Source organism: Calonectris borealis, chromosome 2 (assembly GCF_964195595.1).
Source record: "Calonectris borealis chromosome 2, bCalBor7.hap1.2, whole genome shotgun sequence".
Classification (NCBI taxonomy): Eukaryota; Metazoa; Chordata; class Aves; order Procellariiformes; family Procellariidae; genus Calonectris; species Calonectris borealis.
This window is the reverse complement of record NC_134313.1, coordinates 41401950-41428485: the sequence shown is the minus strand read 5'-3', so window position 1 is coordinate 41428485 and position 26536 is coordinate 41401950. Positions and strand designations below refer to the sequence as shown.

Genomic DNA, 26536 nt, shown 5'->3' with positions numbered 1-26536 from the left:
ACTACATGCTCTTGCGGAGGAAAAAACATACACTAAGTTTGCAATAAAAGCTGCTTCTTTTTTTCATTTAAACACTGGGAAAAATCAAAGAAATCAGTGCAAAGTACATCTTGTGAGGCTTCTGAATCTTTTTCTTGAAACCTTGAAAAATCAATTTTTAGAAAGGCATTTCCAACATGACATTTCCCAAGGCAAATTTTCATCTCAGTGGTATAATTTGAGAAAAGCTATAAATGATTAAAAACAGTGCCTTATGAAAGCAATCTCAATTACAGATGCTATTATTAGCTTTTTCTGTAAAAACAAAAACAAAAGGCTAATAACATTAACAAAATCAAGTTCCATAAATCTTCATCTGAAGCAGATCTATCTTTTTCTCTTAAGTAACTGTCCAGATAAAGAGCATCAGGCAAATAATTTTGCAACTTCTGTATTGATTTTATTCACAGAATTATAATGCAAATATAATTTCTTGATACTTTACAACTTTCAATCCAAAAAATTGCCTAAAGAAATAACGATCAAGGAATTAAACTTCTCTAGAATTTCTAGACAAACGTTCTCAAATGATCAAATGTCTGTATGGTCTTGTATAACTGAGCAGAACACAAGGCTTGAAATTGGTGTAAAATGCCAAGTAAGCCAATTATATTAATGTGGTAAGTGCATCCAAACCCCTTTCATGAAGTAACAAGGAAAAAAAATAGGGAAAAAACCAGAGTGATGACTAGTACATGGCAAACAATTGATTACATCTGACCATAAGTCCAAAGCAATACAGAACAAAGTGGTAAAAATATTGTATCAGAAATAACGAGTAATAATACTTCTGTAATGGAGTAAATTAATCCTCTCTAGTCTCCACAGAAGGAGGGGGAAAAAAAAAAGCCAGCTCTGTATTTCATATCATCATCTGAAATACAAAACAATCAGCCACACTGAGCCTCATCCTCCTAAAGGACCAAACACTGTAGACCTAACTGATTAGACATCAGCCTGATGTTTAGCCTTTTATTAGCCAGAAACAGACAGAAATATCGAATACTATCACAATTATCTTTCATGATTAATATACTTTTTTTATCCTAAAGATATAGCATGCACTCGGCATTTTAACAGATAGCAAGTTACTTTTAAGTGGGTCTCTCTTATTGTCTACACTGTAAAGACTTCAACTAGTTGTTTTCTGAAAAGATCATTTAAAGGATGGGGTACCATTAGCACAACACATAGCATGAATTGTTCTGTCCTTGTTGACATATTCTGAGCCTCTGGTCAAAGGATACATGTACAGTTTTGTTCCTGAGCAAAGTAAGTGGGAGATAATATCACGCTGCTATTAAAAACCCCAGAACAATTAGCGTTTCTCTCTAAAACCAGTATGCACTTTCATACACATAACACAACCCATCTCTCACTTCTGTGCCTTGTAAAAGTTGGGAACAGATATTCTACAATTCTGTGATTTCATTCTGACACGACAGACATGTCAGGAAGAAGGACGCTGAGAACAGTGAGCTTGTTAGCTGATGTGCAACTGTGGCCAGGAAGAAATCTCAACTGGGACTAGCTCAGGCAGCTTTCCACCCATTCTTGCTGCCCATTTCTCCTCCTCCTCCACCTTTTGCTCTCAGTACTAACTATTCCCTTTCCTAAGCCCTCTGTTCCCTTTCTTATGTTTAGAGCCTAGGAAAAACAGTGGAATGGGAGGGCAGGCTTACCTGCTGCACTGGAGCTAGCACCTTGGACCTATCCTGGGCATTGATAGTGATGACTGACATCCCGGTTACTCTAACTTGGAGGTCTGGGAGGAAGGGTGCCTTCCACATAGGCTAAACTATCTTGCTTTAATGTTTGGAAACTGTAGGATTCGTAGTCAATGGAGAGGGGCAGTAGCCTCCTCTGTGACTATGAGAATCCATATTACACTATTGGCATGAGTATTTCTTGTTAAACATGTCTTCTAACGACATTTCTAGTTCCTCAGAAATGGCACGATGATAATGTCACAATCTCTCTGAGGGCGTGGGGAGAGAACATGAGGATAGAAAGACGCTGCTTCCTACCTAACAAACCACCTCATAAGTGGGGTTAAGTTCTTGTAATTAGATTTTTTATTTATTTTATTTATTTATTCCTATTGTCATTATAATGTCAAGGAGCATTCCCGGTGGCTTCCTCTATCTTGCATCTGCTACTACTGGCATGCAAAACAGAAAGCAGCTAGGACTCTGGCTTTTAGTTAATTACTTCATAAGGCACAAGGATTCAAGATAAACCATGGTCTTCACAGCCACCTTAAGGACACAGTTTTTGAATTGAAAACTACACTGGAACAGTCCTGCTGCACTGACTGTATGTTGTGCTTACAGCTAGCAGATAAGTTTTATTTAAGTTTTAAATAAAGTTTTAAATAAAAGCTATAACTATATAACCATAGCAGTTATAATGATATAATGATGTCTCCTTATTTCTCTCCCACGTTGACAAAAATAGACAAGTGGGGCGTGCCATCTCTAAACCTAATCTGAAATAAAAACCTCCTCATGTGACGCAGTCTCATAGTCCCTCGCAACGAAGGCTCCTCCTGCCACTTCTCCATCTTAAACTGTCAAAATCTAAGGAAACAATTTCCAGGGGAGCCACAGGCTTTGTTTTCTAAACACCCTCCTATCCCTGTGTCCCGGTTTTGGCTGGGATAGGGTTAAATTTCTTCCTAGTGCTGTGTTTGGGATTTAGTATGAGGAGAATGTTGATAACACACTGATGTTTTCAGTTGTTGCTAAGTGCCCTCCTAGTCCAAGGACAGCTCCCGTGCCTACTGACTGAGCTAGGTACACAAGGTGGGAGGGAACATAATCAGGACAGCCAGCCCAGCTGGCCAATGGGGTATTCCATACCATGTGACGTCATGCTCAGTATATGAACGTAGGCATGATCCAGGAAGTAGTGATCGCTACTTGGTTATCGGTCAGCGCGCGTGGTGAGCAATTGCATTGTGCATCACTCATTTTGTATATTCTATCGTTATTTATTATCATTATAATAAATAATGATAATAATGATAATAATGATAATAATGTATCATTACTGATACAAATTCAGTAATAATGTTCTTGGCAACTTGTGGATGGGCACCTTAAAAGACAGGGATAAGTAGATACTGATGATAATGGTCTGTAGAAGTTTTCTAATGAATTTTGTGACCTTCTGTTTTACTAATTCCCCTCGTCCCCTCCCTCAAATATTCTGACCTTCCCAGTCCAAGTTTCAAAGTTTCAGCTATGGGCTGAAAAACATACATACATACGAGTAGACAAACTACTTTTACCTGAAATTCAAAATTTGCTCAAGTAATTGTCCTCCCTCCTCTTACTAGGCCCATATCATTACCTAAATTAGTTTTTGAAATTGTGCTGCCTCTCAGTGGGCGCTTGAATGAGAATTTGATGATGATGAAAAACTCCTGTCACTGTCCTGTGTTTGGGAAGCTCCTTAGGTGAGATACAGATAGTGTAATTGATCCACTTGTTTTATGGGCTTCTATAAATGATAACTTAGAAGGTATAAAAACAAGTAACCGCATTTAGACAATTTAAAGCCAGTAGTGCTACAATAATTAAAAGATCATTCTAAATTGTACTGGTAGAATACGCAAAACCTCTATAATCAACTTATCTGGGGAAGCAGTCAGACAATAAAAACTGAGGCATTTTAGGGACTAATAAAGCTGTGGAATCTAATGACTATAATGAATCTTTAGCTGCAGTTACTCTAGAACAATTTCTTTTGCAGTAAAAAGTATTCTACAGGGTTTTCTGTCTGAAATTACTGTTGGTTGACTAGATGTTGATCATAAGAAACAACTGCAGAATGATAATTTTATTTTTGGCATGTATTTCCATCATTCACCTCTCCCTTTCATCATGAAGTCTTTTGGCTTTATTCAAAGGCTAGAATCAAGCAATCCTTTGCCAAGACCAAAAATACATTTCTTCATTGACTTTCCGTACAAAAATACACACTAATATTCTAATGTCCTATACATTTAGTTCTGCATGGTGTTATGTAGCAGTTTTGGACTTTGAGAACTACACTTTATAAAGTACAACATTGGTCATTCTGCCCACAGTTCGTTTTTGATGCAGGCTACAATTAAATATATAAGTAAATCAATAGGTAGTATGTATACTCTTGAAAGTAGAGCTTGCAAGGGTGGAACTCAGCCCACCTCAGACCTAACCTGAGGTGACAATGCTGGAGGTGAGCTAAGTGTGTAAGCTCTTTCTACAGCCAATGGAGCTCTGGTAAGGCTCTTAATGGAGTGTAGGGGACAACTCATCTCAAAAAAACTACATTTAGCCAGCAAAAAACTACATTTAGCCAGCAGAATAGCATGTTAGCCTCCACAGGTTATACAGGTTAGATCTTTACTGGTACCACAATCGAATCCTACATACCCCATTTAAAGGTAAATGCCTAGAGTAAACTGAGGTGAATGTTGACCCTGGTATCAGAATGACCCTTGCAAGGCCATTTGTGGAATGACATTGTCCTAAGCCTGGCTTATGCATAGCTCTATCCCTGATGCAACACAACTGAGTGCTCCAACCAAATGGCATTCATTTTCACTTTCATGTTTTACCAATTTCGAAAAGTGAAAATTATTATTGTAATTACTTATGCTGATGTTCAGTGTATGAAACATGTTCATTGCAGAAAATGATTGTTCCAGTTTTTATATCCATTCTTCACCAATATAAATGAATATTCAATATATGCACTATAAGCCAAAGTAGAAAAATGAAGCTCCTTACTTAAATTTAGATTTTGTTAGCCTATAGGATCAAAAACAACTAAAACCACCTCATATGGAAAGACGTCTTATGGATGTGGTATATATGCCCTGGATTGTACTACCTGTGAAACATTTTAACGAATTATTTCTCAAATTCACCTGAAACATCCATCCCATTTAAACTGCTTGTTTAAGTATAAAGTCTGATCACATTCTTATGGAGAAGACAAAAAAATCCTTCTCAATTAAATATAACAGAGGAAACTTGAAGTAATAGTACACTACAAAGGCGTTTAGTCAGGTTTTTCTTTCTTTAGAGGAGTTTCCAGGGGAGTTTCTGTTAATACGGAAGATGTTTCAGTGAGACTTTTAATAAACTTAATGAAATACTATTAAAAACTGAAATTTACAGAATTTTTAAGATATTTTACTAACAAAGTATTATGAAGACTGCAGCAGTGAAAAATGTTAATGTTGAAAGATTCACTCAAAGCTATAAATAGTTTCTGCACAGAAGGCCTTTCGGAGCTTGTATGTCCAAATATCTGAAAACAAATGCAGACTTGCGCATACATCTCTGTGCACTGTCAGAATCATAAGCAATCCCTAAACCCAAGACAAACATGAATTTTCAAATTCCCAACTCCTTAGATTCCTCAGTTTTCTACATATACCAGACAGTCACAGTACAGTGGTTTTTTTAAATACATTTTTCATCAATTTATTCATGCATCTTATTAGGGTAATTTAAATAAACCACTTCAATAGTACTTTAAACCACTTTCTATGACTAGGATATCTATAGCTAGGCACTTTTATTAAAAGTGAAAGCTTAAATAGTTCAACAAAATTCAACTTGTTTGAAAACCACACAAGCAGTTTAGCTATAACCAAATTTCATAAAACATGCAGGGTTGTTTTTCCCTGTAGGATGCAAAATTTTATCAATTTAACCAGGAAAACAAAACCAGCCCCTTTTCCAATTTATAGAAGTCCTATAATCTGCAATGGCAGGACTCAGTAGAAGCATTTCTTCAGTGCTCAGTGTTTGAAAAGAAACAAAAACACACAGCACTTAGGGTGCAAAAGGAAAGTGGCTCCATCTTGTCATACTTTCAAGTCATAAAGTTGTCTTACAGTTCTGGTTAATAATATTGCATAATAGTAAATCTGTATGTTTTCATTTTCTGAAACAAGCTAGTATTTTTACCTATGAATGATTTTTACCCATACTGGGTGGCCATTGTATGTAATTTTATTCTACTGTTCTAACAGGTCAATAAAACCAGCACATAATGGTGGTTTTTTTCCTACTATCAAGTGCAGTAAGGCATTTCCTGCCAAATCTATCCTTTTATAAATGGAAATGTGGATATAATTGCCTTGCTTTCCAAGTAAACTGGCTAATGGTATGTTTATTTTTTAAATGTAATGCTTACATTTGGCATATGTAATACTTAAACAAAATGTTTAAAGTTTGCCAGTCCTAGAAACTTATATTTAAAATACAAATACACAAAACCAAAACACCTTACTAAAAGATCATAAAAGTAGCATTGCTAAGTACTCAAATATAAAGTAACAGCCACATAGAAAATTGGAAACAAAGAATGAAGAAGGAGCAGCAGACTCACTGCTGAGTCACTGAATCCATTTTCCTCCATCTAGAAGTAGTGATGGAGCTACTTATGGCAGGCACTACTCTGTAGGCCATATCCGAGCGAAAAAGATGCAGGCACAGGCCCTGAGGCTTTTGTGTACTGCCAGCTGCAGTGATGTAGCCAGGGACAGATACAAACCTCGATCCCAATGAAGGAGGCTGTGCAAGCTTCGTGCAGCGACAGGGAACGCACGGGGCCAGCACCAACGCCAGCGTAGGGAGAACAGATTCACAGTGCTCTTGGCACTGCTCACTTCTTTTCCACCAAACCTGCCTCTTTCTGTTCTTACCTAGCCTAAGACAGACAGAAACCCTCACTGGGTAAACACGGGGTTGACAAGGACCGATTTTAGTGCCGCCTGTCTCCCCAGGCTTAGCACAGCAGGCAGTGCCAAACCCGGATTTCGGGGCAGTGCTGAACCTGGCTTTTCAGCCCAGGTTGCCTCTCACCCACAAACACCCGAGGGGCCTGGTGAAGCTGTGACCTCCGGAGTCCTAAACTAGGAGTACAACCCTGAACATTTTACTCCTGAAACAGCGGAAGTTTTTAACAGCAGCCTGTGACCATATAAGAGGGGAATACATTGCTGTCAGCTTTGGAAACAACTGTGTGTTTACCTACAAAAGCAGATGCACTCCGGATACTTATTCAGCTCCAGTTCACCTACATAAGATGTACAGGAGCTAAGCTTCAATGCTATTTAATCGGATTTGAATCAGTCCTCCCAGAAAGCACACTTTTCAATTTCAGAAGAACCAAATGTTACATGCAGACTTACCTTTTTCTGTTTTGTCTTGTTCAGTTTCTTTTTCACTTTTCCCTAGAATATTAAAAATATAATTTCAATGAAATAAATTTATGTTAACAGTTTATGATAAGAAAGAGATACAATAAAATTACAGCTTATACTCAAAATATAATTGGGCCAACAGGACTTTTTTGTTTCATTTTTATTTTTTAAAGTGACCATAGATTGCTATCTGAACTATAGTTACATCTCTGCAGATGCTTCAAATATTACATCATTGCTTCTGTCACAAAATATTTCATAAGCTTTCCCCTTTAGATATTTGGTAGATTTTAGTGATACACACTTACGATGCAAGCTATTCTGTAAGAAAAACACCTGTTCACCACTTAAAAACTCTTGGGAACACTAGTTTTATATCTCTCTCTCTCTCTCTCTCTCATATATATATATATATATATATATTTTTGATTAAAATGGAAAAACCATGGAAATCAATTGGGAACCTAGGTCTCATTTTCAGAAGAGACTTGGGCACTTGGAAGCTTTTGTCTTATTGCAACTTTTAAAGTAATTTAACTCAGGTGTTTTGTAAACATCTGAATGCACAGGTAACTGTGAAATAAGCAGAAGACAGTCTGTAGCAAAAGACAGACTACATACTGTACCAAAATCATGTATGTGTATATCGGGAAGGTGGTACATACAGAGACAGGCTTGTCCTCTCCTCTTTTTCTCCTCTCTAAACACTTTTTGATCCTGCCCTACTCCGTAACATTTAAAGCATTTTGCCTCACAATTCCAGCACTATCATTCTGTTTCCAATTTCGCCCCAATAAGCTTCCAATATTTCCTCCCAATAAACTTAATAGAGAATACTAAAAAGAGAGGGCAGTTGGCTTTTTAGTTACAGTTATTTTCCGCTCTAACATACTCTTTAATTTTGATGTATTCTTTTATATATATATATATTCTAACTCAATTAGAGACATTTTTACAGAATACTCAATCTTCACAGTTTTTTAAACTGACTGCTCAGAAGCCATATATTGTGAATAAAATATAGCGTGTAAAAATGCTGAAAAACATTGTTTTTCACAGAGAAATTGGGTTATGCACACACATGAAATCAAACTATTTCACATTCTAATTTCACTCTTTACTACAAGCTGACAACTGCTACTACTGAACGTGCAGACAGCACGACTCTGATTTTTATATTCAGCACAAGGCAGAATGAGTATTAACTTGATTATGATATGGTAAATTAAATAAATACGGTCACATTGAAAGTCATTCACCTCTTCATCTACATCATAAAATCCTGTCAATTAAATTGAAACAAATGACAAAAAGATCTATACAGTCAGTTACATACTATGGGATAACTTGGAGAAGGAATATTATTACTACAACAGTATATTAAGGAAAACGTTCAGTACTTTCTAAAATACCGGCTTTTTTGGTTTTTTTTTTTTGTACATACCACACAATAAATAAAATGGTTATGTCCATCTGCATGTCATCAGAAATACTGTATTTTAAAAAAACAATAATGCAGCTCCAGATGAGATACAAAATAGTTTATATACTCATATTTCTATTATTTTCACCAACTCAAAGCACACGAACAATTCATTAGAGGATAGTAAACCATGATACAGCATGCCACCTAGCCACCCATTTTCCCTGTATCTTTTCCACTATCAGCAACACTGATATTCTCATCTGACCTCTCTAATTCCCTCTAGGTCACTCAGTCACCCTCTTCAACCCATCTTGGACAATCATGTTCTTTCTGCAACTTCTTTTCCATCACAGGAAGAAGAAGGTATGAGCTCATCACTAATGCCTGCTCCTATCTCCCATTTCTTGTCCAGCTTCACATTTCTTTATTACTGAGGCTCAGGCAACATATAACCTACAGTTCTCTATACCCATTTATGTATTAGGATCAATTCTCCAAATTCTCTCTCAGACTTTTTTCAACCTGTAGTCTGCTAAATTAGCTGCCTTTGATTTCACCAAAGCCTCTCCAATGATCTTTAGATACTCCAGCTTCTTCTAGGTTTCTGCTTTTGAAATTCATCACAACTTGACCTTGTTAGCTCTGAAGATCTGTTTATCTCGGCTCTCATCATACTTAACTAAGAATTCACTTCAGCATCATAATCAGCACATATTGCTTTGCTCTCTCCACACTGATCCCTAACTTACTTTCATGGTGCAAATGGTTTTAATGATGCTATTTCTGACAAAGGTTTAAAAATCTGCTGTCTCAAAGACAGGGATATGATAGTAAATCTTGAGACTATTTTATCATCAACTTAAACCAATCATAGCTCAAACAAAAAATTCTTCTTAGCTCTTCAGACCACTTTCATCCTTTACTCAACTTCTCCCTTTCCAGCAAAATGAATCTAGATCAAAATCATACACAAAACTGTTTTAACCAATCTCTATAGGCTAGGAATGCTATCACTGTGTAACGTATGCTCCAGGTATTCCCAAGAAGGTTTCTACTATAAAGAATATATTTATTTTTCGTACTATAATACATCTAAATATTTGTGAGTGCATGTGACAATGACCCGAGTCACAACTAAAATGTATTTCATATCTTGTAGATTTTACATGAATCCCAATCAACAATGTTATTTACATCTACGTAATTTTTGCAACATGTAAAATCGCACAATGATATTCAGTAAAAACGTGACATTTTTCAGTTTCTTTCCAATATCCAATCTTATCCATTTTCTTTACTTCTTTGAAAGAATAGTGTCATGATATACCTTTTCAATTACTGAGAATGTGAAAAAGTCACTTAAAATTGTAGGAAATTTTCAATATTAAAAGAAAACTTTAGTATCCTACTTTTATTTAAATTTTGCTTTCCTTATTCGAATTTCTTCCTGTGATTTCCAAAAAAACAACTGAATCCAAGATTTCATAGATTCACTGAGATATAGCAAGAAGCAAGGTAGCAATGTGAGAATATAAAGATGTAAACTTTTGACTTTTTCTTAAACTACAGTTATTTATTCAGCAATATTTCATGATAAAAATATGGAGGTGTTTGAAAACTGAAAAGGTCAAGGAAGATTTTTGTTGTCAAACAGAGAACTGCATAGACACAACACCCTTGCTAGACTTCTGATTTAAACTATGGACCATAACCTAGAATATTTCTCAAAGAAAGGTAGATGATATACTTCCCCCACATATTCGCCTTTGTTAAAGAGTGATACCTCATCCATTTTAAATTACAAATAGAAGTTATGTATCATGGGCAAAACTCAGACCAAACTGGTTGCAAAATAGCTAATACTCCAAAAGAAGAAACACAACACAATTACAGAAGACACAGACCTTAAGAGTAATGCCCATTTCCTTCACATAATACCACCCAGAAATAAAAATTACTTTTACTTGTTATATTTCTTCCTCCTGGTAAATAATACTTTCAAATATATTTTTAAATATTCAAAATTATTACTTCAAAAAATAATAATATTAATTAGTGCCTGAGGCAAATATTTATCCCCATAGTTAAGATCTACCACATTTTGGAAAAAATAATGACACTAGAAAGACAAAGATATTCTTCTGTGTTTTATTGCAGCCAAACATTAAAACAGATTAAATATACATTTTTTTAATAGTCCTCTTGACCTTGCTCAGCTTGGCATATTTTTGTAAACATGAAGCACGTAAAATCACATACCCAGTTACAAAATACTTAAAATTTGATCACAGCATAATATACTCTCACAGTCCCATAATTCTACAAATAGGCTGCCACTGTTATATAAAAAGTCCTCCATTCACCATTCTAAAATTATTGCCAAGCTTCCTCACAAAATATGGCTTTGTAAAAATTATTGCTCTGCAATTCACAATCACAGGTAATTTTACTAGAATATCCCATCCCAAACCACATCACAGTTTAAAAGTATTATTGCTTTCCTGAAAAGTCTAAAGAAATCACTTTGGGACATCTTCTGTGTTTGTGGATCAGATGTAACACTCACTTACTGTGGAGTCTTACTGAAATCCCAAACAAAAAAAAGGCAAGCATATATGATGCCCCTTTCACTATAAATGTAAGCAACTAAAAACCTGACTTCAAAACAGTGTTACAGAAATTTAAAATCTCCCTGTCAACCAAAAGGCAACCACTGTTAGGGTTACCAAATTGATTTTTTCTTCTTAAAAATTTATTTTATTTTATTTCTTCTAAACTCCTATATCAGGCTTGGCAATTTCCTAAAATCACAGCAATTATTCCTGAGCCAAAAAGGAATGCATGCAAGATGCCAAAGAATAAAATATGTCTTCGTAATTGTGGAACAGCAGCACAGAACAGGTAAAAAGTACACCTGTTATATTAAAATCACTCAAAGTCTAACTTTCAGACGTACCATTTACAAGAGCATTTACGATTTTAGGTCTTAAATTTTGATACCCTATTTTTCTTAAGATTGACTTTCCAAAGCTTTTTTTTTTTTTAAATAAAATTTACAAGTCAAGTATTTGCACAAATTTGACTTTTTAAATAATTCACTGAATATAAAGCTTACTAAATCCAGCTTTGAGATCATTATATTGGTAGGCAAACTAGAATAATTTTACTGAACTCAACCCAATTCCAGCAACTCAGTTTTGTTGCAATCTACACTGACTCCCTGCCAGGTTATTATATAGTTTCTAGACATTTTTGCTTTAAAAATCAAATTTGCATAAATAAAAAGTTCTAATTCACACATAAAGGGTTTCTGAAAAAAGTAATTAAGTAATCTGCCCTTTTACTAGTATGAATTAAACATACGCATTTTGTATCTTGTTAGACTATTTTAAAAATCACCTGAAATTCATGTAGTGTAACTGTTGACATAACATCAGTGCAAAGAGATACAAGTCAAACTTCACAGCATAGTGTGTGCCTGATTAGAGTTTTCAATAAAATGCAGTTAGGCTGCATGCTATATCAGCAGTTATAAAACATTTAAAACTTCATAATATTATATGTCCCATTTGACCAAACTGCCCTGTACATACTGTATGAATCCACAACAAAAGATATATATTAAAATCTGAAAAAATGTACTTGCTGCTACGTTATAAATAGAATATTAACAATTGCTTGAACAGCACATATGAAATGCAGCTCAAAGTTGCAAATCTATCACAAACACAGAAGAAAAATAATGTATTCACTAAACTTGACCCCAAAAAAAAAAAATCAGACAGGAATGTAAACTAAACATCCAAGTGTTAAAAAAGCTTACTACAATGACAGTTAGCTACAACCCATTTATAATATCTTAGTGTTCATTCCCCAAACCCTGAACTGCTTGGTAATTACATCATAAGATCTATTACAACCATCTGCTCCCCTTTTGTAGCGTATGGTTGGGGCTGGTCCTCCTGATGTAGGGACTTTTCTTTTGAAGCTTTAAGTATCTGAAAAAATAAGGGGAAATCTATATTAAAGGACCAACCAAAACACAACTTACTCTAAAACAAACAAAAAAAAATTTTATATGCTAAAAAATGCAACTTTGTATCAGATTAGTTAATTTGAGAAAGCTATCATTTCTAGGAGCTATCATAATGAATATACACAAAGTTGCTGTATAAGGTGGGAAATGTAAACTTTTAAATATTTATCTAAGCAGTAAATTTTTTCTCAGCATATGGCACTTCATTTACCTTGTAAAGGAAATCTAGGCCATGTCACAAATACATTAAAACAATTTATTGAAAATTTTTTTTTTTTTAAAGTCAAGGACACGGACAATTGGAAAAGAGGAGCCAGGGAATGAGGAAGGGTCAAAGTTGTAAAGTGGAAACAACTTCTCTACACATAAGGGATTTCAGCAGTTGGTAAAATAAATGCAGGGTTATAAAAATGTCAAGGATACAAGATGAAAGAAGGGGGGAGGGGAAATAACCCTTAGATATTTTAAATCTGAACATATACAAGAGGGATCAAAATCCAAATATAGAGAGTAAAGGTATCCCCTTAAAATGTGTCTCCAACAAGTACCACTCTTATCAGAACCACTGCAATTTACGTGCCAGGGTAAAACAGGATTTTTAGGAAAAATCCTAAATCAGTTATATTTCAAGCTGGCCTATCATACCACTCAAGTGCTTTAGTTTACAAAAATACAGACTATAACTGCAGTTAAAATAGCCTACTGCTGGAAAGTAATATTGGTAATAATTTTAGAAGTAAACTTAGAGAACCAGAAAACAGTACATACAAATACCTAAAGATGCAGTTGCTTATTATTATTTTTTTGTGGTACGCCCTGAAGTCAGCAAAAAACTTCTGACTTGCACTCCAGCACATTCAAATCCCACACCCGATCTCTTCACTAGTGATGTGAGAATGTTCCTTACAGCTAAATTCATCCTCTGAACTATCTCCTGTTTTCCTTCCAAAACAAGTAAGTTCCTATGTTTCAGATAAAAATCAAACAACTGCTCCTAACCTGATACAAACTGGTGCCACCATGCTTCAAATGAAGTTGCCTGAATTTGTAGTACCTAAGAACTCTATAGTGACACTTCTGAGTATCTTTTACACTACCTGAAGTTATGTTGATTACATAAATAGATACATCTTTCATATGTGTAGAGTGTATACGTGTATATAGGTGTTCTTCATTCAGAATAGAGTTCTTGACTGTCTCTAGGACAATGAACTTTAATATTATTATTGCTGATGTAACAGGAAATACTAGCTTTGAATACCTGATGAAATGAAATCACATGAACAAAGAAAAGACTTCTGACAACAAAAAAACCCCCATACTGAATCCTCCATCACAAACAAAAAAAAAAATCCCCGGTAAATATGAACTTCAAACTCTAAGAGGAAAACATGAGAATAATGTTGCCTTCAAACCGAAATTTTCACATTCAAAAAAGGCAGGTAAACATCCTTAATAGAAGAAAAAAAAAAATTTAATAGTAATAAAATTTTTATTTCTGGTCACTCATTTACTTATGTCCCGTTTCTTTTCTCAGTTTTCAGAGATGCTATTTGAATTCTACTTTATGTGCTGACACAATAAGCTTTTTACAAAAACTGATAAACAATGATTCTTCTGCCTTCAAAGTGGTTCTCACGTAATTACAGAAGTTACTAAAGATTCTTCAGTATGTTGGTACACTGTTGCAGATTTTGTGCTGATCAAATTATTTTCATTTCTACTTGCTAAAGGAAGAATCATATACATGGTACTACTTGTGTGTTTAATAAACAAATAAATAGGTTTTGATTGATTCTCTCACTTTTTTCCTGTGAAGGGAAAAAGAAAATATTCATTCCTTCCACTGCTGCTGCTATTATTTATTTCCACAAGATATACCAGGAGAGAGCTAACATACCCTTGAAGGTTAATGTCGTGGTTTAAAAAGTATGTTGCACCAGTTTTGAAAACAACCGAAGGTTAAAAAAAAAAAAAATCTAAAAAACCTTTTGAAAGGATCAGAAATACTTACTATTTCAGAGTAAAACAAGTTATTTTTGATTCTAACAGTGTTTGAAAACAGCAAGGACTCTCTTTGTATCACAATACAATAAAAGGAGAGTGGACAATGAGGTTCAATTCCACCATCTTATTTGAAAATCCGCCTGCAATTAAAGGAGTAAATGTCCTCACTCACAAGGTGGTGAGTCTGCACCTTGAATACTGTGTTCAGTTTTGGGCCCCTCACTACAAGAAAGACATTGAGGTGTGGGAGCGTGTCCACAGAAGGGTAACGAAGCTGGTGAAGGACCTGGAGCACAAGTCTATGAGAAGCAGCAGAGGGAACTGGGGTGTTTAGCCCGGAGAAAAGGAGGCTCGGGGGAGACCTTATGGCTCTCTACAGCTACCTGAAAGGAGGTTGTAGCGAGGTGGATGTCGGTCTCTTCTCCCAACAAGTGATAGGACAAGAGGAAATGGCCTCAAGTTGCGCCGGGCTGGGGGTTAGATTGGACATTAGGAGAAACTTCTTTACTGAAAGAGTGGTCAGGCCTTGGAACAAGCTGCCCAGGGAAGTGGTTGAGTCACCATCCCTGGCAGTATTTAAAAGATGTGTAGATGTGGCGCTTAGGGATATGGTTTAGTGGTGGACTTGGTAGTGTTAGGTTAACAGTTGGACTCTATGATCTTAGACGTCTTATCCAACCTAAATGATTCTATGATTCTCAATGGAATATTTGGAAACCATCCACTACTGTACAACATAAAAGATTTTTTTTTAGTGAAGGTAGGAAATTAATTTACTGCTGCAAGACTGAAGCATAAATTACAGCACAAAAAGCAATAGAAATATGGTCTATGAAAAAAAAAAAGATTTCAAGTTGATGCTTGGATTCTGAATGTAGTTTTAAAATAGTATATGTAAGTCAAGAAGTCACTTCAGTATCCTCATATCAATACAACTAAAACAATGCAGTGTTGAAATTTTGCAATAGTCCTCTAAGAGCCTTTTTGTTATTTTAAGGAGCAACATTTTTTGAGAGAAAACATGGTTTCTTGTTCTACAGTTCCAAATTAAAGCACAACAAACCAACTGAACACTACCTTTGCTGAACTTCTTGCCTATGCTGTCAAAGGTAACTACTGCTTGTTCCTACACTGATTATAAGCTGTGGTTAAAAATATTTCATATTCATTATGAAACAAAACATTTTTAGATAAAGCATCTATTAATGAACATCTATGGCTTCAAACATTTCAACACAATGTGGCTGTTATGATAAACATATGAGGTTAGAAAAACCTTACAGATAACACAGTTACATACTGATATGAGCATTTCAAATCACCTCAGTTAAGGTTCAGCATGTAAATTAAAACATGAACTAAACCATGCCTCCAATCTGTACTGGGCAACCACAAAGGCCTCCGATGTTTTTTCCCTTCTCTGACTACTTTTGGCATGCCCAAGAACCAAATACGAGTTTCCTTTCCCACAAGAAAAAACAAAACCCAATAGAACTACCTGGGCACCACACCACTTAAGAGCTTCTGCATATTGCAAAGATTAACTAACCCAGAAAGGTGCTCAGGCTGATCAGAACAAAACAGAAATATAGCTTTCAGGGCTCCTGGATTGCAGCTTCTGTGATTTACTGCCTAGAGATACAACTCAGTGTTTCACTCAACACAACTACTCCGTTACGAAGAACAAACTAGCACCTTGTAATAATTAACTCCAAAAAGCAGATGAAATGTAACAATATGCAGACTTCAAATTCAGAAGCCATTTAGCTACTCTAAAAATGGTTTGGGTAAACTCTATGTTTACTACTGTCAGGCAACAGATGGAAGAGCTGGAACTGCTGTTGTTCTTAAAATCAGTTATGTCAAGAAAAATGTGATGGCATGACAAAACAGTCCTGTTTCCAGATCAGTGGCCAAAGAACATGCCGTAGTTGGACTCCAATAGATCTGACTGATACACAGAAGTGACAGTATCACCACCCATGATCAGTTACTCTAGAAAGGAAGTACGCACATGTTTTGAGACCTGAAATTTTTGTATTTCCTTTTATAACAAAAGTATCCAGCTCTGTATGAAATCATTAAAAATTAAGTTGTAAATTAAAACTGCTCACAGTTTTATTTGGAATGCTTCCATATAACCTAGTAACTATTACTAGCATTTATCCAGTTCAAGATAAAAATTATTGCTTTAAAAACAGGAAGCAACTTTAAATGACAATAATGATATCCCTTCACTCCTCTCCAAAGTAATTTGTTTACAAACTTTCCCTGTAGCTATAGCTTCATTTTTTTTGGGGAAAAAACCAAGCACTTAAGATTAACTTACCCACTAGATCATCATTTGAATAATCCTCAGCTTGAACAGGCATTTCTGTAAGGCAAAAGTGTACAAACAATTCAAACAGGACAGTTCTCTAAATATTTAGAAAAAGCTGCATTTTTTTTCCCTTATGATCAAAACAGTGACCTATCAAGACTGCTCTGTAATACTACTTTTGCAGAAGTCGGATGCAAATTTTCCTCAGCTGAATTTTTCCAGGGGAAAGATTAATACTTAAGTAGGCCAATGAGTAAATTGCAGGGTTGCAGAGTTTCAAAAATGATACTTCAGAAGTCTGAAACTATATTATTCAAAGCACAAATCTCCCACAGTTTCACATGCTACTACAGTATGGGCTACTACAACATAATATACTTATTATGTTCCCAGCTGTAATTGTGAAATATTTGACTTCAAAATTTAGTTCTTTTTAATTCCGTATGTATGTTTAAATTGGATACATCACATGTCACCAAGTGCTATTACTGCTAATAGACTGAAGGTTGCACATTCATGCATGGAAGGAGTCAGGCTCACCAGAAAAGAATTCATAATAGCTGGCTGTAGATAGTAAGAAGAATCAAAGAGAGGGAAGTACATTCTCTGACTCAGGAAGCCCATAAAGTGCTCAGAGCTGGGGAGATATTCCAGTTTATTTTACTTCTTACATATACTCTCTTTCCTGAGTACGCACTACTGGCTGGTGGGAAACAGAACATAGCAAAGAAATCTTCAGCTTCACATGACCTAATATGGCCTTTTTTATCGCTATAAATTTTTCTGAAACTGGGAGCACTCTCAGCTTCTAAAACTGAAGAGCGCTCTGTAAGCCATTAAAATATTGTCATTAAAAAACCCAAGCTGCTAGATTCCAACAACACAGCCATGTTTGTCCTTAAAAGAAAAAAGCTGCAGAAAAAGTTACAAATGTATTTTTATTGCAGCACAGAATTCTATTCTATGATATTTATCATTCTCAAAGTAGCAAACTCATGCAAAAGATACATACAAACCTGATTCCTCTGGTTCAGCAGCCACATCTTCTGTATGCTTACTTTCTACTGTTACAAAGAAAATAAGTGTTGAAAGTTACACACAGTTCACCATTTTGTTTTTATTCTCCACTGGCCACCCAATCAAATTAGTATCAAACAAAAAGGAAGATTTAAACTGCAGAACAACCAACTAGGTTAAATTAACAGTAGAAAAAAGGTACTGAATGCATGTCATGTCCAAAAGTTTAGCTCCTCTTTGTTAGTGACTTCCATTCCTAGCACACCCCTCAAAAGTGATTTTGGTTACAATTGTTATTTGTGTGAAACAATAATGTTTGTTTCCCCATTTAATTATATTAGAACACATTTTTCAAGTGGAAAACCTAAATAAATATAGCATCTAATCCTACACACTGTGCTCAGACTGAAGTGCTTAGATCACTTTGCTCTAGCTGACTGAATTAACATCATGTTTGAAAAAAATCTTGCTTAATGATATTTTTAACTTCTTAGAGCAAATCTTCAAATTACATTTGACCCAGTACTCATTTAAAATTCCCTGACACCAGCACAACAAACAAAAGTTTACAACTTTTGAGAAGTAACATGGGAAATTAATATACTCCATTCCTCAAACTGGAGCTCTAAGTACTTCGTAAGAACGTCATGAAGTTCAACAAGGCCAGGTGCCACGTCCTGCACTTGGGTTAGGGCAATCCCCAATACCAATACAGGCTGGGGGATGAATGGATTGAGAGCAGCCCTGCTGAGAAGAACTTGGGGATACTGGTGGATGACAAGTTGGACATGAGCTGGCAATGTGTGTTCAGAGCCCAGAAAGCCAATTGTATCCTGGGCCACACCACAAGAAGCGTGGCCAGCAGGTCAAGGGAGATGACTTTCCCCCTTTACTCCTGTCTCATGAGACCCCACCTGGAGGACTGTGTGCAGCTTTGGGGTCCCCAGTACAAGACAGACATGGACCTGTTGGAGCGGGTTCAGAGGAGGGTCACGAAAATGATCAAAGCACCTCTCCTATGAAGAAAGGCTGAGAGAGTTGGGGTTGTTCAGCGTGGAGAAGAGAAAGCTCTGGGGAGACCTTATTGCAGCCTTTCAGTATATAAAGAGGTCTTATAAGAAAGATGGAGAGAGACTTTTTACCAAGGCCTGTAGCAACAGGACAAGGGGCAATGGCTTTAACGTGAAAGAGATTAGATTTAGATTGGACATAAGGAAGAAGTTTTTTTTACAATGAGGGTGATGAGACACTGGAACAGGTTGCCTAGGGAAGTAGTGGATGCCCCATCCCTGGAAGTGTTCAAGGCCAGGTTGGATGGGGCTTTGAGCAAGCTGATCTAATGAAAGATGTCCCTGGTCCCTGCCCATGGCAGAAGAGTTGGACCAGATGATCTTTAAAGGTCCTTTCCAACCCAACCCATTCTATGATTCTATATAGCAGATTTCCCTGCTTTGTTTTTTTTGTGTTTGTTTTTTAATTATATTAACAAATATAAATGGAAGAAAAAAATGTGTTCTTTCACAAACTATAAAAACTCATACCTGACAGCTTTTTATCAATATCAAAATCTTCAATAATTTCATCTATAAGAGAAAGTATAAAAAGAAAAAAGTATCTAATGAACTTTTTTTTTTTAAACATCAGATTTCAAAATGCATATATTTCATCAAAACACTTTAAGATCACAATTACAAAATATATACCTGGCTCTGTGGCTTCATTCACCTCCTCTGGAAGTTCCTCAACAGCTAAGAAAACATTTAATTCAGAGCAATAATGAAGTCAAGCCCTCAACTGATAAAACTTACATACAACAAAAAAGAACATAGCTAGCACACAGACATGTTTAACTGTGAACAGTAAATTGCTATAAACAAACAGGAACTTGGATGAATTTGAGGGAAAAAAAGAAATTACTGCTTAAATTTTCTTCCCTGTTTCACTGAAGAACTGCTATATTCATTAGGTAAATATTTCAAAATTGTACCTTCTGAACAAATGTTGTGTGGATTAAGACACAGTAACTTTAAAAACTGAAATTTTAAAAACACTCCTTAAACTTTCTAAGCATAATCAGTACTCCCACTTTCATCTTTTGCAGCATCAACTCCATCTGCTAGACATATTAAAAACAAAACAAAAAACCTTATAATCTTTTACTTTAAAAGTCTTTTTATTTGGATAAACATACAATTCCATGGTGGGTCCTACCTTCCTTCTTGAAGGACAATGAGCAAGTTCTTCAACTTAAATTATGGATTCCATGAAAAAATACATTATTTTTCTTTTCGTTGAATATAGCACCTTTTAACTCATTTGACTGTCATCTTAAGCTTATGATCATAAAGGTGACAAAACAGATACTTACAACTTATTTACACTAGAGAATTTCCTGACTTGATTCTAAATTAAACAATTGTGTCTTTTTCAATCAGCTGTCTGAAAGGACTCTCAGAAGTGCTGGTATTTCAAGACAACAAAGTATATAGGACCCAGAGAGAGAACTGCAGACAAATAATTTTTTAATTGCTTCTGCTAATTAGACAAAGGCACTAGCAAAAAGTATGCATCAAAGCAGAGCTAGTAGTGACAACCTGTACATTTTGAATGATCTAAAGCACTGGTTACAAGGTTATGAGCAAGGCTCACGGCAGGCAGCAGGTTGAGTGTCTATGCTGAACTACCATGTTCCAAATGTCCACAAAAAGCCTCACATGCCCCACTTTGTGTCACTTAAGACCTTAAAGATGAATCCTCAAGGATGGTATATTAAAAGAAGGTATCTCAGTTCATAGTCAAAAACCTAACTTTATAAATACACAGACTGTAATGCACCTTTGCCACAGTTGGCAATATATCGTGATTGAAGATCACACAGATTACATATTTCAATATATGTAAATAGCAAGACTAAGTTTATGATTTTTATGCTAACATTACCAAAATTTCTCTGATTTTGAAAATAATTTATATTCCAAATAACATTTATTTTAGAGGTATTTCTACTTTAATTACATATAAAACAAAGATTTTCTAATATACTCCCTATATATAAATATATATACATGGAGGGGGATGTATGTGGGAGTATACACACACCCCACCCACCCACATATACATACACACACACACACACATATATATGTATATACCTGTATCTTGAGTCTCAGTCTGCTTTTCATGTGTCAGTTCTGAAAGGAAAGAAAAAAAAAGGTCCTGCGTGGTTGATATGCATGAAGTATCCTAAAATTTTTTTTGTGAAGCATCCAGTTCATTTCTTTACTGATAAATGCAAAGCTCTCAAAGACTTTCTCCAGTTTTGGGGCCTGAATAGATACATGAACCTTTACTGGAGCTTTTAGTAGAAATTCTAGACATAAAACAAATACCAGATGTGAAAAGAATGCTGAAATTTCAAGCTTTTCTATCCACACAGGTGAAATACTGAAAACAATGACAACAATAAAGCTATTGCCCCTCACTACAAAAAGGACATGGAGGTGCTGGAGCGTGTCCAGAGGAGGGCAACGAAGCTGGTGAAGGGCCTGGAGCACAAGCCTTATGAGGAGCGGCTGAGGGAACTGGGACTGTTTAGCCTGGAGAAGAGGAGGCTGAGGGGAGACCTCATCGCGCTCTACAACTACCTGAAAGGAGGTTGTAGCGAGGTGGGTGTTGGTCTCTTCTGCCAAGTAACCAGCGATAGGACGAGAGGAAATGGCCTCAAGTTGCGCCAAGGGAGGTTTAGATTGAACATTAGGAAAAATTTCATTATTGAAAGCATGGTCAGGCCTTGGAAGAGGCTGCCCAGGGAAGTGGTTGAGTCACCATCCCCGGCAGTATTTAAAAGACGTGTAGATGAGGCGCTTAGGGACATGGTTTAGTGGGTATGGTGGTGTTGGCTTGGTGGTTGGACTCGATGATCTTAGAGGTCTTTTCCAACCTTAATGATTCTATGATTCTATTCTATAATTCTATGATTCTATCGTTTTGTACAATTGTTATAATTCACCTACACTCCTAATCTTTGAATAAAGAGCCCAGTCTAATTTTTGTAACTCTGAAGAAGAAATAGGTTAAGAATATTCATTACTTTTCTTTAGATAATGTCTAAAAATAGACACAATGCTATCCATTAATTGTCTGAATTTTCAATACACATTTATTGTGAATTTTAGAACAAAAGAAGTTCAATGTTCATGCAGTGGTTTAGATAATTCCATTATCTTAACAGGTACCAACCCTCATCTGAAAAAGGTTATTTACATAAGATTTTTTAAAAAATAAAATCTTTCTACTACTGTTTTATCTTAAAAGGCACTAATAGTCACTTGGCTCCCCCTCCATCCCTTTTAAAAAAAAAAGTTTTTACAGCATGTTCTTAAAAAAACATCCAGAACTCTTCATTTCTAATGAAAATCTCAACTTGACTTCTTTCTCTAGTTTCCCTGCTATGAACTGTATAAAACTCTTCATAAAACTACTGAAAGTTGTGTACAATAACTGAGTTCCTGTATTCCAAGTCACATGATCAATCCATTTACACTTCAGTGTGAGCACATACACTCATTTCAACTAAAGAATTTTTACATTAGCAATAACCACAGAAGGTATGATGAAACGATTCCTTTCAATATGCTAGACACACAAAGTGGGTGCAGCCTACCATAGGCCTTCAGTTTCTCCCAACGCAATGCAAGGTAAAAGAGATTACAGGTACTGCAATCCTATTAGAGATGGTCGCTCATCTGAATTAAGAACCAAGTCATACAAAGCAAGAGTCAGAAAAGAAACTGAACTGCTCTGGTCAACAATCATCTTGGCACTGCCCTCTCAGCTTTCTGAGAATTCTAGGAAGCACCAGGACTGGATAAAATATTAAATCAGAGGGTCTGCCAGAAGAGGGGAAACACATCTAACCAAGATGGAGAAGATACATTGACTCTAGAATAGAGAAGCTTATACTTCTGCTGATTTCTTGGATATTTGCATCTAAAGCTTTAAAGTGAATCTTCTTGTGGATGCGAACTGCAGTTTTGGAACTAATGTCAAAAATATAAGCTTTACATTCGAGAAAAAGAATTTCAGATCTCCATGTCATCCTCCATCCCTTCTTTGACTTTAGAATACAGGTGCTAAAAACTCTCTTCTCCAGAAAAAAAGCAAATCTGTTTCATTTTCAATCCAACCAAAACCATGTCAAAAGGTACACAAAAAATGGGCCAGGAGACAACAGGAATGAAAACTAGGTACTACAACTGCTAAAATGGTGTCTAGCACACATTCACGAGCAATTACAACTCCCATGCCCTGAAACTGGATAGACTGAACTCTGAAGGAAAAAATAGTGTCTCACAGAAAGACGGCCTCGCATCTTTCAGCACACCTTCAGAGATATCCATGGTTGGCTGGTCAGCTCAAACATTAAAGGACTGACAATATAAGATGAGCTTATAGGTCTGAGTGTGATTAGATCGTCTTCCCCAGTGGTGTGTCTCATCTTTTCTAGGGATCCTGATAGCAATTTCTGATTTTTTTCTCTGGTTATTTCTGAGACACCAACGAGCACCTACAAATAACGGTGCCTGTACACAGGTCTGCCCTTAGAACAAACAGTGAAATTCCAAATAACTTTGTAACTTCATGTAAATTTCAAGATGGGGAGGAATTTAAAAAAAAAAAAAAATCAATCAAATCTTGCAAATGCGAAGAACACTCAATGCCTCACCTGACTGGTCGTCTGCTCCAGGCTGGAGCTCTCAAATGAAATTCCTCTAAAAAGTACAAAGGAAGCTTTGTACAAAGTGCTTCCTCTCATAACTAGAATGTCTTGAAGGGAAAGCTTGGAAGCAAGGCACAATTCTGCTGTAAAAAGGTGAACTTTTATCAACAGAAAAGCAGTTTGTCATGGATTATGTTGAATTGCAGGCATAATTTGCTGCGTAAAAAAGCCTGGCAATTTAGTAGCCAAGAATAATAATTTTTTGACAATCACCTCCTACTTTGGAATTTCCTTTGGAGAAAAAAAATGGAACTTCCTATTGTTTCAAGACTGTGACCACTAGTTGTCTTCTTGTTTACTTTTTCATTCGGTCTCAGCAATCATTAGCCAATCATTAACCAAATCAAACTAAAACAGAGTCATCTCCAAAGAACTGGTAGTTATGGACAAGATGAAAGAGTAACACTGAGCTATACAGATGCAATGGACCACAGCTGACTTGGCAAGGGTTTCATAAGAAAAAGGGCATGCAAAGTCTTCAATGTTCTTATGCCACATAAGCACAAAGTGTGACAAAGAGGACAAATATGGGAATATAACCTATACACATACTCTACACCTGTTCCAGTGTTAAAGACCAATTGATTGCTTACATACACATGGCGTTTGAACATAAAAAAAAAACCCATAACTGAGAACTTGCAAAGTAATGTGGCAGCACAGAAAATTTTAAGACAAAGTAACTTCACTGTCATATTAATGAAAGACTTTGATACTGTCATTTCACTAAATATAGCAGTTGTCATACCATGGTCTTCCTTATAATCCCCATGCACTCTATCTTCTGTTTTAAAAAAAAAAAAAAAGAAAATTGATGGAATTTTAAAGACAATAAATACAAACAAATAATACAGTGTCAGGACAAAAAAGATATTCAAAACTATAGTATTTCATACTGTATTAAAGTTAAGAGTTCAACAAAGATGAAGTTTCTAAAAGATCCTGTGAAAAGAACGGAATCATTTTTTGACATCACGAAGATAAAGCACTATCAGTAGGCTTTTCTTATACAGTTCATCAAATCATCTACCTACAATTCAGAATGGAAATACTCATAAATCATTTCTATATACAGCAAACTTCTACAGCAGAATTTTGGAATCTGTTTGTTATGGCTTGGTTGCTTTTTAAAAAAAAATTTTTTTAAAGATACTACTTTTTTCCTGATACTTATCACACTAACTTCAACATCTTCGGCAAATTCAAATTATTTTTTATCCACAGAAACATTTCTATGCAATTTAAAATACCAACATCCATTCTCCTGCAAATTTAACTCTCAAAATATTCTGCCCATTTGGCTGACATTACAGAAAAGTAGTATTCATGAATATCTTTTTATTTACGTTCTGAAAAAATACAAGTATAGATGTAATAACTTACTGGGAACTGATGCTATCTATGAGCTCCAATGTTTTGGGGTTTTTTTGGCCTGGTTTGGGGCCAAAATTCAATGAAAAGAAATAAGACTTTGGACTGTACCTGTGTAATGTTCAATAGCATCTTCTAGCATTAGCTCAGAGTCACCTTAAACATAAATATTTTATATTCTAATCAAACTTTTATGCAACAGCTAAATAGCACAAGAGAAGTTAAAAACGTCACATATTTAGCTCAAGAGTAACAGAGCTAAACATACTCAGTTAATATGACGATGTATTATTTGGAAGTGACAGCTGGATTGTAAAACACATCTAGGAGCTACACCATAAGCCACACAATATAATCAGCTCATGCATATTTCTATTTAGTCTTAAAATCAGGAATACAAATAGGTCTTAGACAATCCATTGATTAGACTGGAAGACTCCCGACAGAACAAGATATTTATTTAAGTATTTGTGGATTGCATTCGTGGAGTGTTGTGTTCACAACTGTAATGGTAACACAGCTGCAAAAAATCAGGCTTATTTGAAACTACCTGAAAAATTGTTTGAAAATAAAACTGTGATGGAACAGTCAAGGAACAGTCAATATGACACATTACTTTGAAGCATGTTTAAAAAAGTGTAAGTGATTATATTATAACCTGAAGTAATGAAAATTTACAAACCTGGAGCTTCTGGATCACTTACTGTCTTTTCCACATCAATATCATATTCATATGAAACTGTAAATTAAATATGAAAAAAGATTTTTTTTAAATTAAAAATATAAAATATTTTTAATACTCAATTATTTTAACTTGCATCCATAATGTGTCTGTCAATAGCTAAATGTAGCTCCTTAGTTGAAAACTGACAAATTAAAGCCTTACAGACACTTGCAACTTGACACACGGCAATCTAATGGAAGGTGTTGGGCTACCCTCTCTTTCAGTCCTCTCTTACACTCTCTGAATGGAAACTAGATCCACCAGAGCCATTAGTCTCCCAGAATATTTTTTAATAGTTCTTCTAATATGAATAAAAAATGTAATCTTCCCCTATTCTCAAAGTTCTAAAGTAGCTTCTCTACTAATGTGCAGGAGGACGACTGGTGATGATCTACAGAAGACAAGGTAACAGCCAGAAATCAGACCTTGAGAAATATGTACATTTGCTTCTGGCATCACAGATTTAGAGCAATTTACTTTTCTTCATTGCATAGCTAAATATGTGGATTTACTTTCCTCTGTGACTATAATTCTTTGTGATGTTATTAATATACTCAGTACGATACATCTGACAACACATGGTACTGAAGGTAAAGTAACTATCCTT

The 26536-nt window shown here is 35.6% G+C and overlaps 1 protein-coding gene across 2 annotated transcripts in view; it reads right to left on the bottom strand.

The window, feature by feature from the left end:
- ASPH (aspartate beta-hydroxylase) overlaps positions 1-26536 on the bottom strand; it is a 118222-nt gene that overhangs the window by 43841 nt on the left and 47845 nt on the right. For both annotated transcript variants that reach the window (XM_075141786.1, XM_075141785.1), the window contains 9 exons: positions 25888-25944; positions 25317-25361; positions 24583-24618; positions 21208-21246; positions 19759-19803; positions 19597-19638; positions 18055-18102; positions 17048-17092; positions 7238-7279 (listed from right to left, as the gene is read on the bottom strand). In XM_075141786.1, the coding sequence (XP_074997887.1) occupies positions 7238-7279; positions 17048-17092; positions 18055-18102; positions 19597-19638; positions 19759-19803; positions 21208-21246; positions 24583-24618; positions 25317-25361; positions 25888-25944 (399 nt within the window). The remainder of the gene's footprint in view (positions 1-7237; positions 7280-17047; positions 17093-18054; positions 18103-19596; positions 19639-19758; positions 19804-21207; positions 21247-24582; positions 24619-25316; positions 25362-25887; positions 25945-26536) is intronic.